The sequence below is a fragment of the Pleurodeles waltl genome, chromosome 2_1 (assembly GCF_031143425.1).
Source record: "Pleurodeles waltl isolate 20211129_DDA chromosome 2_1, aPleWal1.hap1.20221129, whole genome shotgun sequence".
In the NCBI taxonomy this organism is placed as follows: Eukaryota; Metazoa; Chordata; class Amphibia; order Caudata; family Salamandridae; genus Pleurodeles; species Pleurodeles waltl.
This window is the reverse complement of record NC_090438.1, coordinates 637,490,561-637,506,613: the sequence shown is the minus strand read 5'-3', so window position 1 is coordinate 637,506,613 and position 16,053 is coordinate 637,490,561. Positions and strand designations below refer to the sequence as shown.

General features: G+C 41.7%; 1 protein-coding gene across 7 annotated transcripts in view; it reads left to right on the top strand.

Moving 5' to 3' along the window:
- COA1 (cytochrome c oxidase assembly factor 1) overlaps positions 1–11,532 on the top strand; it is a 452,132-nt gene extending 440,600 nt beyond the window's left edge. For 6 of the 7 annotated variants that reach the window (XM_069216033.1, XM_069216041.1, XM_069216050.1 and 3 more), the window contains one exon: positions 9,274–11,523. In XM_069216033.1, the coding sequence (XP_069072134.1) occupies positions 9,274–9,400 (127 nt within the window). In that variant the 3' untranslated portion in view covers positions 9,401–11,523. Of the gene's footprint in view, positions 1–9,273 lie in introns of all 7 variants that reach the window. The other variant, XM_069216057.1, reaches the window with a different exon arrangement.
- The last annotated feature ends 4,521 nt before the right edge of the window (positions 11,533–16,053 follow it).

Here is a 16,053-nt window from a genome sequence, read left to right as displayed (position 1 = left end):
TGGACAGGGGTCGGAGGGGGATCCGGAGTCGATGGAGTTCATGTTTTTTCGGTTTCTTCGTGTGTGGTGGGGTCCAGGTGGTAAGTGTGGCAGGGGGGTCGTGAGTGGGGGTTAAGTTGGGTGAGTGAGGGGTGTGTGTGGTGGGCGTGTGTGGTATGAAGCTATTGTGGATGTACAAGATTTTGTGGTGGAAGTGGTTGGAGAGGGCGTCACATAGGGGCTGTGTGTGTGTGGGGTCTATGTTGCTGGCTTTGGATTTGGCTAGCTCTTTAATGATGGTGAAGAGTTCTTTGCTGTTTTGAGAGTTGTTGTCAAGGCATGTCTTGTAGTGATCTCTTTTGGCGGTGCGTATGAGTTGGTGATGGGTGAGGATGGTGGCTTTGAGGGTGGAGAAGTAATTTGTAGAAGGTTCTTGTCGCCATATTTTCTTCACTTGGCGGCATTTGCGCTTGGAGTCTTGGAGTTTGGGGGTGAAACATGGGGCGTTATTGATGTTGCGGGTGGCGATGTGTTTTCTGAGGGGGGCTAGTGTGTCTGCGCAGGTAGTGATCCATTTAGAGAGATTGTGTGCTCCTGTGTTGGTCGTTGGTGTGGAGGGGAAGGTTGTGAGCCAGTTGGGAGTTCAGACGTTCTGTGGGGATCTTGTCCCACATGCGGTAGGGTGTGGTGTGTTGATGGTGGTGTGTGGGGGGTTTGGTGAAGGAGAAGTGGACACAGTGGTGGTCTGTCCAGAGTAGGGCGGTGGTGTGGGAGTAGGCTATGTGTTGGCTTGAGGTGAAAAGTGCGTCGAAGGGGTGTCCTGCTGAGTGGGTTGGTGCGGTGACCAGTTGTTTGAGTCCAAGGTTCGTGAGGTTGTCTATGAGGGAGGTAGAGTTGTGGTCTTGAAGGTTCTCCAAGTGAAAGTTGAAATCACCGAGGAAGATGTAGTCTGTGGAGGTGAGGGCGTGCGAGCTGATGGCGTCGGCGATGGTGTCACAGAAGGCGGGCGTGGTCCTGGTGGTCTGTCGATTAGTGTACCTCTGAGGGTGGAGTTGTTGGTAATGTGGATTAAGAAGTGCATGTGTTCTGTGTTGTTGATAGTGTCTTGGGAGCTGGTGGTGACTGATGGTGTCCCTGTGTAGGATGGCGATGCCACCACCTGGCCTGTTGGGGTGGTCTTTGTGTTGGAGTTTGTATCCCTTGGGCGTGGCGAAGGCTATGTCGGGTTCCGAAGAGGGGTTGGTCCATGAGGAAGGAGATGTCAGGTGAGTGTGATGTGATGAGGTCCCAGAGTTCTATGGCATGTTTGTGAAGGGAGTGGGTGTTGAGGAGCAGGCAGTTGAGGTGGTTGTGGTGGGTGGTGTTGGTGTGGTGCATGAGGCCATTGTTGCGGGCTGTGTTCTGGTTGTGGGGTGGTGTATTGCGTTGAGAGTGTTGTGTTTGTTGTCGGGGTCGCTGTGTGTGGTGTGAGAGATGAGGAGCAGGAGAAATGACAGGTGTGGCAGGTGAAGGAGCCATGAGTGTGTGTGGGGCTGGAGAGGGTGCAGGTGGGGCGAGGGCCTGGGTTGAGTGAGTGGAGGATGAGGGGGGGAGTAGATTTGTCTGAGGCGGTCAGGGGGACTGGCGCTGGGCGCGGTCTTGGCGTGGACAGGTGCAGACAGGCTTGCCTTTGGTGCACATTCGGCTCGCCGTGGCAGCAGGGAGGTCTGGGCGAATGGGAAGTCTGGGGGGGTGGGGCCGCGGGGATGCAGCAGCAAGGGAAAAGGGAGAAGAAATGGAAAGTGGAAGGTGAGGAGGTGGGGAGAGGCGGGAGGGGCCGCGGGGATGCAGCAGCAAGGGAAAAGGGAGAAGAAAAAGAAAGTGGACAGTGGGGAGGTGGGAGGGGCCGCGGGGACGCAGCGGCAGGGGCTCTGGATGAAAAATGAAAGAAAAGGAAACTGAAATAGAATGTGCAACACATAGGGAAATAAAGAACACAGAAGACAAAGATAGGAATGTAAAAGATAGAAAGAAAGAGAGACAGGTGGAAGAAAGTGAAAGCAAGGGAGAGGGAATAAAAAATTATTGATGGTAGGCTGTTTCATCCTGCACTGTCAGCTGTTGAGGCTCACAGAAAAGAACATGTACAAAGCATTTTTCTAGTCGCAAACAGGCCAATTCTCAGAATCGGCCCGTTTGCGACTAGCAAAATGTTCTTTTTGGATGTACAAAGCCCAAATTATGATTCAGTAACTTGTTACCGAAGCACAATTTGGGTTTAGTGATTTGGTATTAGGAAGGGGTGTGTTCAGGGCATTCCATTCCAAATACTGAATCTGGATGGTATTTACAATTGTTTTGTGACCGTGAATGCGGTCACAAAACAATCGCCGTTAACACCAATTTCAAATGGGTGTTACCCCATTCTTCCCCTTTGTAAATGGTAGCGAAAATATGTTTTCACAGCACGCAGTGGTCCCACGGACCATTGCCTACTCTGATAAAATGAAAAGAAAACTTTTCATTTTTCTTTTTGAAATGCATCCCATTTTCCTTTGAGGGAAAAAAAGCTGCATTTGTTTTTTTTAAAAACCTGCTTTATTTAAAAAGCAGTCACAGACCTGGTGGTCTGCTGTCCCCAGCATGCCACCATCTCTGTGAGGGCGTCCATTCCCAATGATGTTGCAAATTGCGACCTAGCTCATGAATATTGATTAGGTGGGTCATTTGTGACCCCATTGGGATTCACAAACAGTGTACTAACACTGTTGTACATTTTGTTTTGCGACTCGTAATTTGTGATTCCCAAACATGTTCCCAAAATGTATTAAGTAGCTGCCTTATTAGGTGGGCAGCTGTATTTTCTCTAGACTGCTGGCAAGCAATTATTAAGTGGGTGTTACTCAGTTGCAGCCTGCGAGCTTCTGGTAGTTGATGATCAACCTGCTGGAATCCCTTGATTTACATATTAACATTTAAACATAATATATATTGAAACACTATATAGTATCAAAAGTGGGGGATTTACTGACTTTACATACTGCATTGCCCATGTGTATGTCAGTGCACTGATGCATGCATTCTGGAATACGCATATATCAATGTTTCTAAATCAGTGATTTCAGATACTTGGAATATCATACTCAATTAACTTTTCACTTACTTATAGCCTATAAGACTGATTCACAAAAGCATTATGAGTGTGGGAAGTAGTACAACAGGAGTACGTTTTACCTACTCTTTCATGCCTTTGTAAATTACCCCAAAACATATAACTCCCAATTAGTAAAAATGCAAAGAGGGTACAGGCCTATTTGCAGAAGTTGTATATGTAAATTCCCTTAAAGTTCATATTTAATTTATTTTGGTGGCCCATTTACAAAGTTATGCAAGAGTACATAAGAGTACTACATAGTACGAATTTACCTACTCCAAAACAGCTTTGTGAATAGGTTTCGAAATTTCTGTTCACTCTATGTAATGCTAGATGCAGCTTTTCAGTTTCTTCAGACTAATATTTATTTGTTAGCTTGGCAGCTAATTGTGGTCTGCAAGTGTTTGCTATAGTCAGCTTTTGAAAGAACTTTCACTAAGCATAGCTGAATTTTCTTTACACTGTACAAAGGTTTAGAAATTCCTAATCCGCTTCAGTTGCATGGTTCTCATTTCACCACTTCATTGATTTTGGAGACGAAAAAGAAGATTGAGATTACAACATCTCTAAGATTTCTACTGTCCTTTGCTGCCCAGCAAGGATAAGATAAATGAGGATGCCCACAATGATTTGCTAGAGAGCAATCTCTATAAGGCGATAACATCATTGAGGGCACACATCAAATTCTGGACTACATTACCCTTGTCAGTGGCGGGCCTCTTGGCACTGACTAAGATGGTGATGCTACCCAGATTGCTGTTCTACTTTGTAAATCTCCCTGTTCGTATACCACAGTCGATATTCACAACTCTGAATACACTTTTGACAGAACTCCTCTGAGACGCAGGCCGACAACGCATTAGCCTTCAGAAACTTCAATTGCCAACAAATGAGGGGTGGAAAGGTGGAGGGGGGTGATGTCCCGATTTCTGTACATATTGTCTTGTGGCACAACTGCAGTGGCTGTCTCACTGGTGGCAGGTATCCATTTACAAGAGATAAACTTCCCACAGGGGAGGTTGAATGGAACTACACGCGCTGTTGCTACCAGGGACATCAGTTTCTACTCAGCTTCTACCACTGTTATTACGCAATGCATTGTGGTACTGGTGCATGTCGCTTCAGCTGACTAAACTAATGACTCCATATGCTCCTAACATCCCCCTATGTGGCCTCACACCACCCCTTTCAGTGTTAGCCACATCTCGGCTAACGAGCTGGGAGGACCGGGTAGTTTCCACCCTAGGTATAGGTATATTGCAATACATACGGTGACAGTCAACACCAACAGGGGTAGAACCCCAGATACACGCCCTAGTGCAAGCTGTTTACGACATGGGATTGGGGAGACATCTAATCAAATGGCTGTACAAAGTGCAACACACGCATTCCTGTGTATCACTAGCCTTGCTCCATGAGAAATGGGAAACATCCCTACACGACAAGGAGTGGACATTCCTAACAGAAAATGTGACCCACATACCACATAATTCCTGCTTAAAATGTATACAGTTTGCAATTTTCCACAGGGCATACTTGACCCCCAAGAAACTACACTCTCTTTTTCCTGCTGCAGGGTCTGCAAGTCCCCGATGCCAGTTGGAGGAAGCGGATCTTCTACACATGCTGTGGATATGCCCATCCCTGATGCCCTACTTGGGAGGAATCCTGGACGTACTCCAGGCACTCATGGGGTCCCCTCATTAGGACTCAGCAGAGCACTGCATACTGGGTCTCTACACTATATCCAAAGGGTCTGCAATGGTGGCTCGATTAGTTGATCTGGCCCTAATACTAGCTAAGAGGCTAATCTGTTTGTAATCCCTGGTGCCCCCATCCAAACTGACTTGGAGAGCAGAGATGCTCCGATGGGATGGGGGGACGGAGGGCTCCACCTTGCGCAGGGAAGAATGCAGAGGGCAGGTGAGGCGCCACATCTCAGCAGAATGGGATGCACTGCTAGAGCGTCTTCGACTACGGGGGACAGGCGAGGACTAGGACACAGCGGGGGACTTGGGGGTGGCCATGGTGGGCAAGACTGGAACTGCCTTCTCATGCGGGATATGGGGTCATTCCAGCCCCTGTACCATATTGGAATGCAACTCAAGAGTCAAAGCTAGGTCAGGGGTGTTTCTCCCACCCCCCCTGACTCCCACCCCCACTGTACACATGGTCATCAGAGCACAGGTGGCAGGAGGCAGGTTTAACGCCAGTTGAGGAAGGGGGTAGGGAGTTCAATCTTGAGTTGCGTTAGCATCCTGACCCAGGAGGTATCCATATGTCTGCGAATGACTTGTATTTATTCTTCAACACATAGGCGAACATCTTACAGAGTGACACAAGTTGTTTAGCGGGTTGTTACAAAACTACGGTGACCTTCACTGTAATGGCACTGCTTTTGGTTTATTGTATCACCTTGTTTGTGGTCGATTGTTTATCTATAAAATCTAATAAACTCTGTTTAAAAAAAAAAAAGATAAATGAGGATGCCAAGATGATGGGAAATCTCAAGAAAAAGAGCTTAAATTTTTCTTCTTTAGAAAATATAGGTCTCCGGCATCTAATTTCTGACTGTAGAAACGGTCTGTCTGGTTCTTTCAATCAAAATATTTTTTGTGTTCAAGATAAATTACGAGCCCATGTTGACGCTTTTCATAATGTTCATAAATTGACATGGGCATATAGTCAATATGTAGAATGAATAATATCTTTCCACTCCAAATGCTAAAGTTTCATGAGAGGATTTGAGGCCTGAGACCAGTTCATCTTGTTACCTAGAAAATTTATTTATTTTTAAAATAAGGATGCAGAAACATCACCCATCTTAGTGGCATGCTTTATCATTGGGTACACTTACCACCTTGGCCAGCAGACCTCCATGGTCTCACTCAGAAATCTTCTATCAGGGATAAGATTGAAAAACTAGCATAATATCAGTACAATAGTGTAGGATGGAAGTGGTTCTACACCCAAAGAGGGATGTTGTTAAAATTGTGTAGTGACGTACGGGAGAGTATTTAATTGGGTCTCTTCCTAACAAAATAGGAAAACTGGGGTTTTGGGAGACCCTCTGTTCACTGCTAACATCTTTTTGTCCTTGCCATGCTGCCTAATAAAGGTCACATGCATTCCTTAAACAAACTCCTCCTATGCAAATCTGTTTAACTGCCAACTTAATAGTGTAGTGTTGTGTGGGTGGTAAAACGAGATTAAATATACAGAACCAGTTACCAGTTTAAACTGATCCTGTTGTACACTACAAGGGTGTTTAAAAAAAACAAAAAAAACACCTGTGTTCTGAACTGTAAAATTAAGTATAGTTCCCTCCTTTTTACTGCCAACAACCAAATATTATAGTTTCCTATTACATTACCTATTTGTCAAAATCCCATTTTCGAGATGACTACAGCAAAATAAACATATAATATGAAAAGTACATATTGGGTGGTGTGTAATATGGTCTTATATAGGTTTTGGTGATATTTACAAACCACTCTCTATCTGACCTCCTGGTGTTTGATTTAACCAGAATCCCTTGATGGCAATGGGTACCCAAACTTTCTGAAGCTCTAACAAACAATTCTGTGAATGGCCTAAAGGAATGTAGACCAGAATTGCTTCTTCAGTGAATTTTTTATGATCAGAAAAGTCAAGAAGACAACATTGCACATATGCATACATTGAATATGGAAAATTGACTTTTTGGATGTGCAGCTCTTGCCTTTGATTTTGCTTCGTATCCAGATAAGGAGTCTACACTTTTGGTCCTGTTACACTTACAGCAAAAACATTCTCATGCAGCTTTAGATAAGATACCTACAACTTTTGCATGTTTATTTGCCACTGGCCAGGGTCTGAGTGAATGGAAAATACTCTGAATCATTTGAGCTACAGATGGGCACTAGACAGGGATGTCCCCTGTCACCAATGATCCTTGCACTGGCGCCGGATCCTCAGGTGGCATGGATCAGACAAGACCCTGTGATGAAAGGAATATACTTGGTGGATGGGAGGACCAAATATCCCTCTCCACAGACGATATACTGCTTTATGTGGAAGACCCAAGCTAACAATCAATAGGCTAATACAAATCATGCATAACTTTGGCAACTATGCTGGATACAGTATAAATTTGGGCAAATCCCTGGTGCACTCCTTGACAGGAGCCCAGCCCGGGCTAGCCCGAGACTGCAAGATGCCGATAGTGTGGAAAGGCTTTAAATACTAGGGAATATACATAACTAGTGACCCATATGCATTCTTAAAGCATAATTTATACACACCTCTAGACCACCTTAAACAGGACGTCCACCAGTGAAGAGAACTGCCACTGTTGCTGCTAGCTAAGGCCACAATGTTCAAGATGATGTCCCTTCCAAGATTCCTATTAAGTCCCATCACAATTCTTTATGACCCTGGAGGAGGAGGAGGTCCAACTCCTACTATGGGATGGGGCCCCTCTAAAATTGGGCTGGTGACTCTAACGAGGAGGGGTGTATCACTGGGGATAGCCCTACTGGATGTCTGAAAATACTACTAGGTAACTCAGTTGGCCGTCATAATCCACTGGGTATAGGCAGAACAAATAGAGCCCGCAGTGCAAATAGACATACACATGGGCCCTTATTACGATTTTGGCAGACAGAAAAAGCCCGTCTGCTGAAATTCCGACAGGGAGGTTGCTGCCATAGTGGCTGCCTCCCAACTGGGACCATTACGAGTTTCCCGCTGGGTCAGCAAGCGGAACCTCAGTTTTGTGGTGTTTTGGTAAACTTTCCATGTTTCGTGACTGAATTTCAGTAGCTCACCATGGATCCATACCTTAACAATATTCTGTTTTCAAGTGCTGCCTAATCAAGCTCTTTCTAAATAGTGATTTGTTAATGGTTTTGAAACCCATTTTGCAATTTGGTAACCTTTTGACGCATCACAAAATGGAGTACATAACAATTTACGGTCATTTTACGGTTGCAAACCCTGTGATTTTAAAACCGTAGGTTTGTCTTTGCTCGTCAGGCCCTAAACCAAAATCAGCTTCACATCCTTCTTCTGTAAGTAGAATAGATGCATATCTGGTCACAGTCTGCAATGCTGAAAGTGAGTTAAATACTCTTTTGAATGGAAAATGCCTAGGTAAAACCTGCAATAGTTAAGATTGATTCAACTATTACTTATATGCTAGTTAAATAGGACGTTTTCTTTTTTCCAATGTTAGATAGGTTTAAGTCATGCCATGATGCAAATCTGGTTCTCAGGTTTTCCTTCCGAGTTCAGCAAAACTTAAATTAAGCTGGTGTAATTTGTGTAAGTTTGGGAATTTGGCATTATACTTGTTACACAAAATTCCTGAATTTACACTGTTATGCCATCCTGCATAGTAATTATGCAGGATGGCATAACAGTGTAAATGGCTGCTGCCATTAATGGGAACATTTTAGTGCACTAGTGCAGAGACAACCCAAAAAAATTAACATTAGCTATTGTTTGTTGAATTAATGTTTTTGTTGCCATATTGTTTGGGCGAAAAGCATCTTCGTGTCAAAAACTGATACAAGGAAATATGCTGCACTAACATTTAGCGCTAAATGACAGATTTGCATTTAATGTAGTTATGCGTAACTTCGCTTAATTCCCCCAACATTTTGCACAATTACATAAGCGTAAATTACACGATTTACACACTTCTAGAAACTAGGGTTCACCATTAATAGAAAATGAAACTATAAACTAAAGCAGTTGAAATATTAGGCAAACTAGACATCTCATACATTGCAGCAAAATATTATTTGCCAAGCAACAATTGAAAAAGTGCAAAACAGGCCAATTCATAAGGCACGTTGATATATATTTTAACACAAGATGCAATTAGTTTCAAATACTACCATCTACTCCCAAGCACAATTTCTTGCTAACCTGTATATTATGAAAATAATGATGTGTAATGAACAATCTTGCTAATAAGAGGCAATGCCTGCATTAAGAAATTATGTAAGAACCAATTGTTGTATCGATACAAATGTTCATTTCAAATAACTTACAAATACAGACAGAAGTGTTACAAGTAGTGTTTTCACCTGTGATTTTAGCTGTGTGTCGTAAATGTGAGATCAGCGCTGTGGATGTTTTATTTGGCTTGTATATTGTCTTCTTGTTTGTATAAGATGGTGCCTCCAGGAAGTCGTTTTACAGCTAAATGATGGACAGCGTATTCCAGTGTACTCTCCAGGTGTCAGCAATGAAGGCATGGGGCGGGACTATTTATCTGAAGATGTGAAGGACCAATCATAACAATGAACTCATCGCTGCGACTGTTCACTTTTTTGTTTTATTAAAGTAATAAAATAAACAAACCGGATTTGTTTTGCCTTAAACTAACATTGTGAAAGTGTGAATGTTTATTGAGGGGTATTTGAGTGTCACTGGATCATTCATAATTCACTACTTTTACTCACTATACAACACTTCCGGGTAAAATCAGTTTTCTTTAGCACAGAGCATCTTTGCCCAATCGAATGCATATGATAACAGCTTTAAAAAAATAAATAAATCGCCTATTTTATATCTCTTATACTTGTAATGATCTCTTAAAATATTAATATATTATAGAGAAGTGAAAGCTGTTTTGTTTTTTTTCACCAACAAACGAATACTCTGTATTGCCGGCTACGTACACAAAAATATTTCATTTCTCACACAAGGTCACAGCATTGCAGTCATCAGGGTAATATCACGAACAGGTACGTGGTCCACGGCCAAGCAAGCAGATACATGTCTGTCCTGCAGGGGGCGGGAGAGGAGCCACTGCCTTGTATATCTTCCAGAAGAACAAGAGGGAGCACAATCTGATTTCAATGACTTGTCTACAGGCACAGTGGGTGTGTGAGGTCAACCTGTGGGCCAGGGCTGAGCACTTGAGGGTGGTGTTGATATGAAGGTTAAAAATTAAGGTGGGAGAAGGAGGAAGAGCAGTAAAGGGGTGATACTCTGTGGTCGCTTATTAAGCTAACTGGACCACCGCATCTTCCCATCACTGCTACAAGCTCAGGATCATTGCTGTGTGAATAGACAAATACATGTTTCGGTCTGCCAACGAAAAACGGATTTGTGGGGGTTGGACCAAAAATAATCACACTCAGCATGCCTTCTCTTATCCTCATAGAGGTGGCTATCTGGATTTGCATGCATTGAAGAGTTACTCGAATGTCTTTACAACCCAAAAAACATGCAGCGTCTTTAGCTGTAGAATACTGATGGAATGACAGGTCCAGCTTCACAAGACAGATAAAAACCCACCGAGGAGCACCAGTTCCTGGAAGTGGAGAAAAATGATATTTTCCTGGTGTTTGACAGGAGCGAGGATACGGGAAACAGACTGATAGCCATGCGAATCTGCCTTTCTTTGACATAAGTGCCACAGTGACATACTTAAAATCAGTGTGGATCTGTCCTGAAGGGGTCACCAGTTCAGTACTTTGTAATGCAGTGGGGCTAAAGCGCACTGCTGGTCACTTCCTCCCCATGGTCACACAGATAGGATCTAAGTGTGACTTGCAATGTGTCACTAAATCCCAGCTCTGTTCAGTGGTTAAACATTAAAAGGATTATAATAGGAGGTGTGTCCCTGATAGGGCTATTATCAATGTTTTCAAGATTTCTTCGAGGTTATTGTGTAACCTAAAAGCGATTCAGGAGGTTAACATTTTGGAATGACTAAGCTGGATTTTTTGTCCGCGGAAAGTAGCTAGTGTATTTGCTATGTCCATTAGTTGATATTGCTGTTAAAGAAAGAATCCCTACGTTTCTAAACTCTTCTAGGACACAGAACATTGTATTGTTGTATTCTTTTTTTTACATCCCGGATTGTTTCTTGTACATAAAATGTGATCAAAGGCAGTAACTATCTATGTCTAACTTTGTGTCCTGTAACCGTGTGTTGCATGTGAGTTGTGTATAATAATAGATTAATTCAGAAGCATTTAAACCACAATATTCTTAACTAAAATGGGTTTAGGGGTGTTGCAATAGCACAATTGTTAATGGCAACAGAAAGGAATGTGCATTATGGTGTTAAGATTCTATGTCACGATGTATTTTCAAATAACTTTGTAGGGGAAATGTGTATTTTGTAATATTTTTCAGTGTTTTCCTATATTTTATAGTTGTTTTATTCCAACCCTATTTAATTAGATGATTAAATGTGTTTGTAGAAAAATCAAAGGCGACAGCAGGTTGGATGGTGTTCTGAAACAAATCCAGGGTATGCATACCCAGAATGTATGTTGTTTTATATATTGGATTGTGCCTGATATGTTTTGACTTTAGTGACATTCAATTAGCAGCAAGTGTATGTGATGAAGAAGTATTTAGTCTATTAAGTCAGATATTCTGATCACATAATAAAGTTGCCTAGCTATGCACACAATATTTATTCAGAATTTACTTTATAGCTGAATACTTTATTTGGGCAGGAAAGAAGCCGCAAATTAACACAAACTAGCACTAGCACTGCTTTGGATGCCTTATGCCAATAGGACATACGGTGGATGGCACATGGGAGTTCCCATGCAACCACCCATAATTTAAGATGCAAAGTCCTCACAACGTATACGGGCAAGGATGGTGTTACAAAAGGAAACCTGTTTTTATTTCTCCAAAGTTTTCTAACTTTGCAGTTGTGCTGCACTGTCCAGCGCACATCCAAGGTCAGAAAAGTTTTAAAGTTTGTCTAAGTATAGTATGTTGTTCTGAAAGGCTATGCTTCCAGTACAAAACCTATGCAAGAAATAAAACAGAGACTTTTGTACTGTGGTACAAAGGTGTGTGCATGGTGCTAAGCAGCCTAATTGCATGCAGGTACACCATATCTTAATAGATATGCGCTTTCCTGGTCTCTTACCCAACGCAGTGTAGCAACTTTGTTTGCTCTGCCTTTTTGCATGCCAGCTTTGTAAATCTGCTTTCTTGGAATATACAAGTTTAAAATGTTTAAATCTTTCTTATGCTGCTACACTTGTATTTGAAAAATGGGCGCAACTAAACTCAACTTTGGAGGGATGTGGGTGGGGATAACAAGTCAGCTAATGGAGGCAGGGCTAATACTTCAAACAATGCGGTGGAGCTATCCTTAGAGCCAGTACAAGAAAATAGCAATAGACTGTATATTTTAAACATATTGGTCGAACCCAATACGATTACAACAAACACTTTTTAGTGGATTTCACAACATTCATGAGCTACTGACATCTTTTAGTAAATTTGACAATGTTTAATAGGCTACTGATCGAGATCTTTAAAAAGGTGAATGAATGATTTGACAACTAAAAAGCACCTTCTAAGGATTTCAATGCAGAGCATTTTAGAACATTTCACAAAGCTGTATCAAGATAAGAACCGTTTTTGCCAATGCTAAAAACAATCTTTTTGTGAAATGATAAGGAGCTCATGAAATATGTTTAATTCTATCTTCAGAAAGGGGCTGCCAACATATGCTTGTTTAAAGCTGCACACACATACAGGTCTCAGAATATTGAGTTTAGTGGATTAAAACACCCAATTCCGGGATGGCAAGTCAAAAGCTTGAGTTCTAATGAATTTTCCATTCATCCTGACATGGAATGAGTGACTGACAATCATTTGGCATTATTACTGTATTTAAATTATTCTGCCAGGAATCTTCACTGTCAGAATAAAATAGCAAAATAGCACCCCACATTGAGCAGCTCTCATGAGATGACCGAGGTACATTTAAACAGCAATCCTCCAAGCCTGAATAACTGGCAAAATGTTAGTTGCCTTAAAATAACATTCCAAAGAATAGTGTTTTTCCACGCAAAGAATACAAGTATTCCTGCAATCTCCAAAACACAAAGAATGTCTAAACTAATTAAATCAATTGGCATACCCTGGGTATTGAAAGAAACAGCCTTGAATGAGTCACAAGAGAGGCACCAGGCACACAACATGGTTGCTAGTTTGTCATTGTAACACTGGAAAATGTAGTGCTCAATATAGTGTTTTATTCTGCAGGCCTTTTCCATGGTCAATCTATTGTACACAATATCAGAGTTGTGATGCTTTTGAATGACCCTGGTTTAGTTTGGCAGCAAAATAAGGTTTTTCAGGCACTTTGCTGCCACACGTAACTCGTTTAAAGAGGCAGGATACTGCAATGAAATGCCTACAGAAGGGAAGTGCTGGTGTACTGCCTCTGCATAGGTACCATCCCTGAGAAAAAACATGCAAGTTACACATTGAAATAAATTGTAGATCAGTCTTACAGTGCACTCTGAGAAAGTGGTCATAGAGGTGTTTACTTCAGGCAAAAGATGTATGACTGATTAGACATAAATTATATGTTCAGGCTTCACATAGCTGAGCTATCTGTCAGTCTACCCATATGTCTCAGGTGACAATGCTCCATCACCAAAGGACAGAGCCACAACCCATCATTTCTGCTTGATTTCTTCTCAAATTGCCACCAGCTCTGTGTTTAGTGCCTAAGGGCAGCTATTAAATAACTTAAAAACCTATATATTCAAAAGAAGCAGATCATGTGTCTTAGGTTGTGAGGTAAGGGGTGGCACTAGTTGGAAAAACAGATATCGACGCATGGTGGCATCAGCATACATCCGTTTTTTCTGAACTTTTCAAAGGCTGAACGTGAGCCCAGCTTTCAAAATATAGCAAATTAATTTCCCTCCGGAACTCCACCGGAATAGAATAGAATATTTCTGCAAATTCTTTGATAGCATATTTCTATGTAAGAAATCAAAGGCATACTAAAGCTCTGAGCTTTTTTGGCAACCACTAATTTAACCAAACTGGATCGAAGCAAAGAAAAAGACATGGTGCTCTGCCCAAGCTAACGCATATCTGTGTTAAAGATAGGATGTGCGTAATATCAAGCCACTTCTGCAATGTTAGCAACAGAGCTTTCCTAAAAAAAAACCTTCACCTTATGGATTGAACATAAACATCCTAATGTTCTGCGCTCTTTCTTGTGTATTGGTTGCCATACTGAGACATATATCTGGGCAAACATCTTTAGAATACAATGCCCTAATGAGTGGAGATAATGTAGAGCCCCAACATCTTGGAAAATATTCAACAACTTCAATGGTCAATCTTAATGTAAGCTTTCTTTTACGTATTTAGATGGGGAAAATGTTGCCATCACTATTTCATGAGGGCTGAGTTTAGATTCATATGGGTAGGTTGTGTTAAGGGCTCTTCATAGAAGAGCATTATATTTTCTTTTGAAAACCCACTGACCAAACGTGTATAGCCTCAGTCTATCTTCCGGACATTCTTTGCATATCACACATAATGCATTCATTCATTCATTCATGTTGCGTTTGCAATAGGCACCAACATCCTACAAACTCAACTGGTTTCAATGTTACTACTATTATTCACCAAGTATCGCAGCCATTTATTTATGTGGTACTTTTTGTATAACTTTTTTCCTTAATTTCATTTCCTCCTTTATGATATTATGGTCTTTTGGGGGCACTGCTGTATCATTTAATGTGTGTGTGAATTAGGATGGCGGTGGCCAGTCTCTGACGCAGACACATGTCACACTCTTCCATACACACTACAGAGACAATTACACATTTGTTTTTTGTGATGGCAAGTGTGTGTTTGTGTGTTTGTGTGTGTGGGGGGTGGTCTGCCCTTGCAGAGGAGAATACATATATTGTATGTGTTTTTGGCCCAGTATTAACACAATCAACATGATTTGATCAATAATCAATGCTTTGTATTTAAGAATCATAACAAGAGCCCAGTGAACAGTCACAATAATAGACAGTCAAAACAATGCATGGGCTCTAAGTGATGGCGCTGTGTAAGTGCATGAGCCAAACAATAACCAATACAAAATGCATTGATGATATTTACAATATGTAACAGTCTCCGCCCACAGGACAAAAAGGCTTCTTAGAAACCCAATGATGTAGGCATTTATTTTCAAACAGTCCAACCATAAATGATATGAGTGGGACCCAATAAGTCGACGTTTCAACCCCTTGAGCTGGGTCACATGGAGTCTTCATCAGGACAGCGAAAAAAGGTAGCAACGTGACCAAATCAATCTGGTATATTTATATTAAACTCCACATATCACTGACAATCATATTTAAACCATTAACGTTATGGGCTCCATGATGTATGCTGGCAGGGAGGCTCAAAACACGGAGTGTATGGGGCACAGATCTCCACTCCCCAAAGGAAGAAGTGTTGAATGCCCCCTTACACATCCTCAGTGTTTTGTGTTTTGAAATACTGACAGCTTATTTTTGGAATTAAGTGTTTGTGTCTTCAAGCATGCCACCTATAGAAACTACTTCCGTAATGAGTTACGGACACGTACATTACCATACGTGGGAGATTGTGTCTTTATTATTGTGCAAGTGGGAATGTGTGCGTATGTGGCTGTGAGTGTGGAGCACAAATATTTTCTACTTAGGCCTTATATAGTTGCGATGTGTTAATGTGACAATTCTGGTGCACATTGGTGTGTTCTGGTGTTTATTGGTTTGTGTTTGGAGGTTGCAGGAAGTTTAATGTCAGTGTGTCTTTGATATCAATGAATGCTGTACGTTCATGACAATCATCTAATGTATGGATATTGTGACCAGGAGGGATTGTGAGAGAGAGTGAGTGTACGTTTGTGTGTTTGGCCAGGATCCTCAGGAAGGCATTTCCTATAAGACAAAATAACACAATTATTAGCTGCACTCTATGGAAAAGTCACAATACACAAAATCCGCCATACTAGAGGTGAGAGTATCTGTGTTTTCTTCTATGGCCCGATTTACTTAGGATTTGTGCTATCGCAATGTAAAGCATACAGATTAATGCTTCCAGTGCAAAAGGTGTTATGTTTTTCAATGATGAACTTTTCAGCGTGCAAAAACTGCTTTGCACTACTTTGTGCT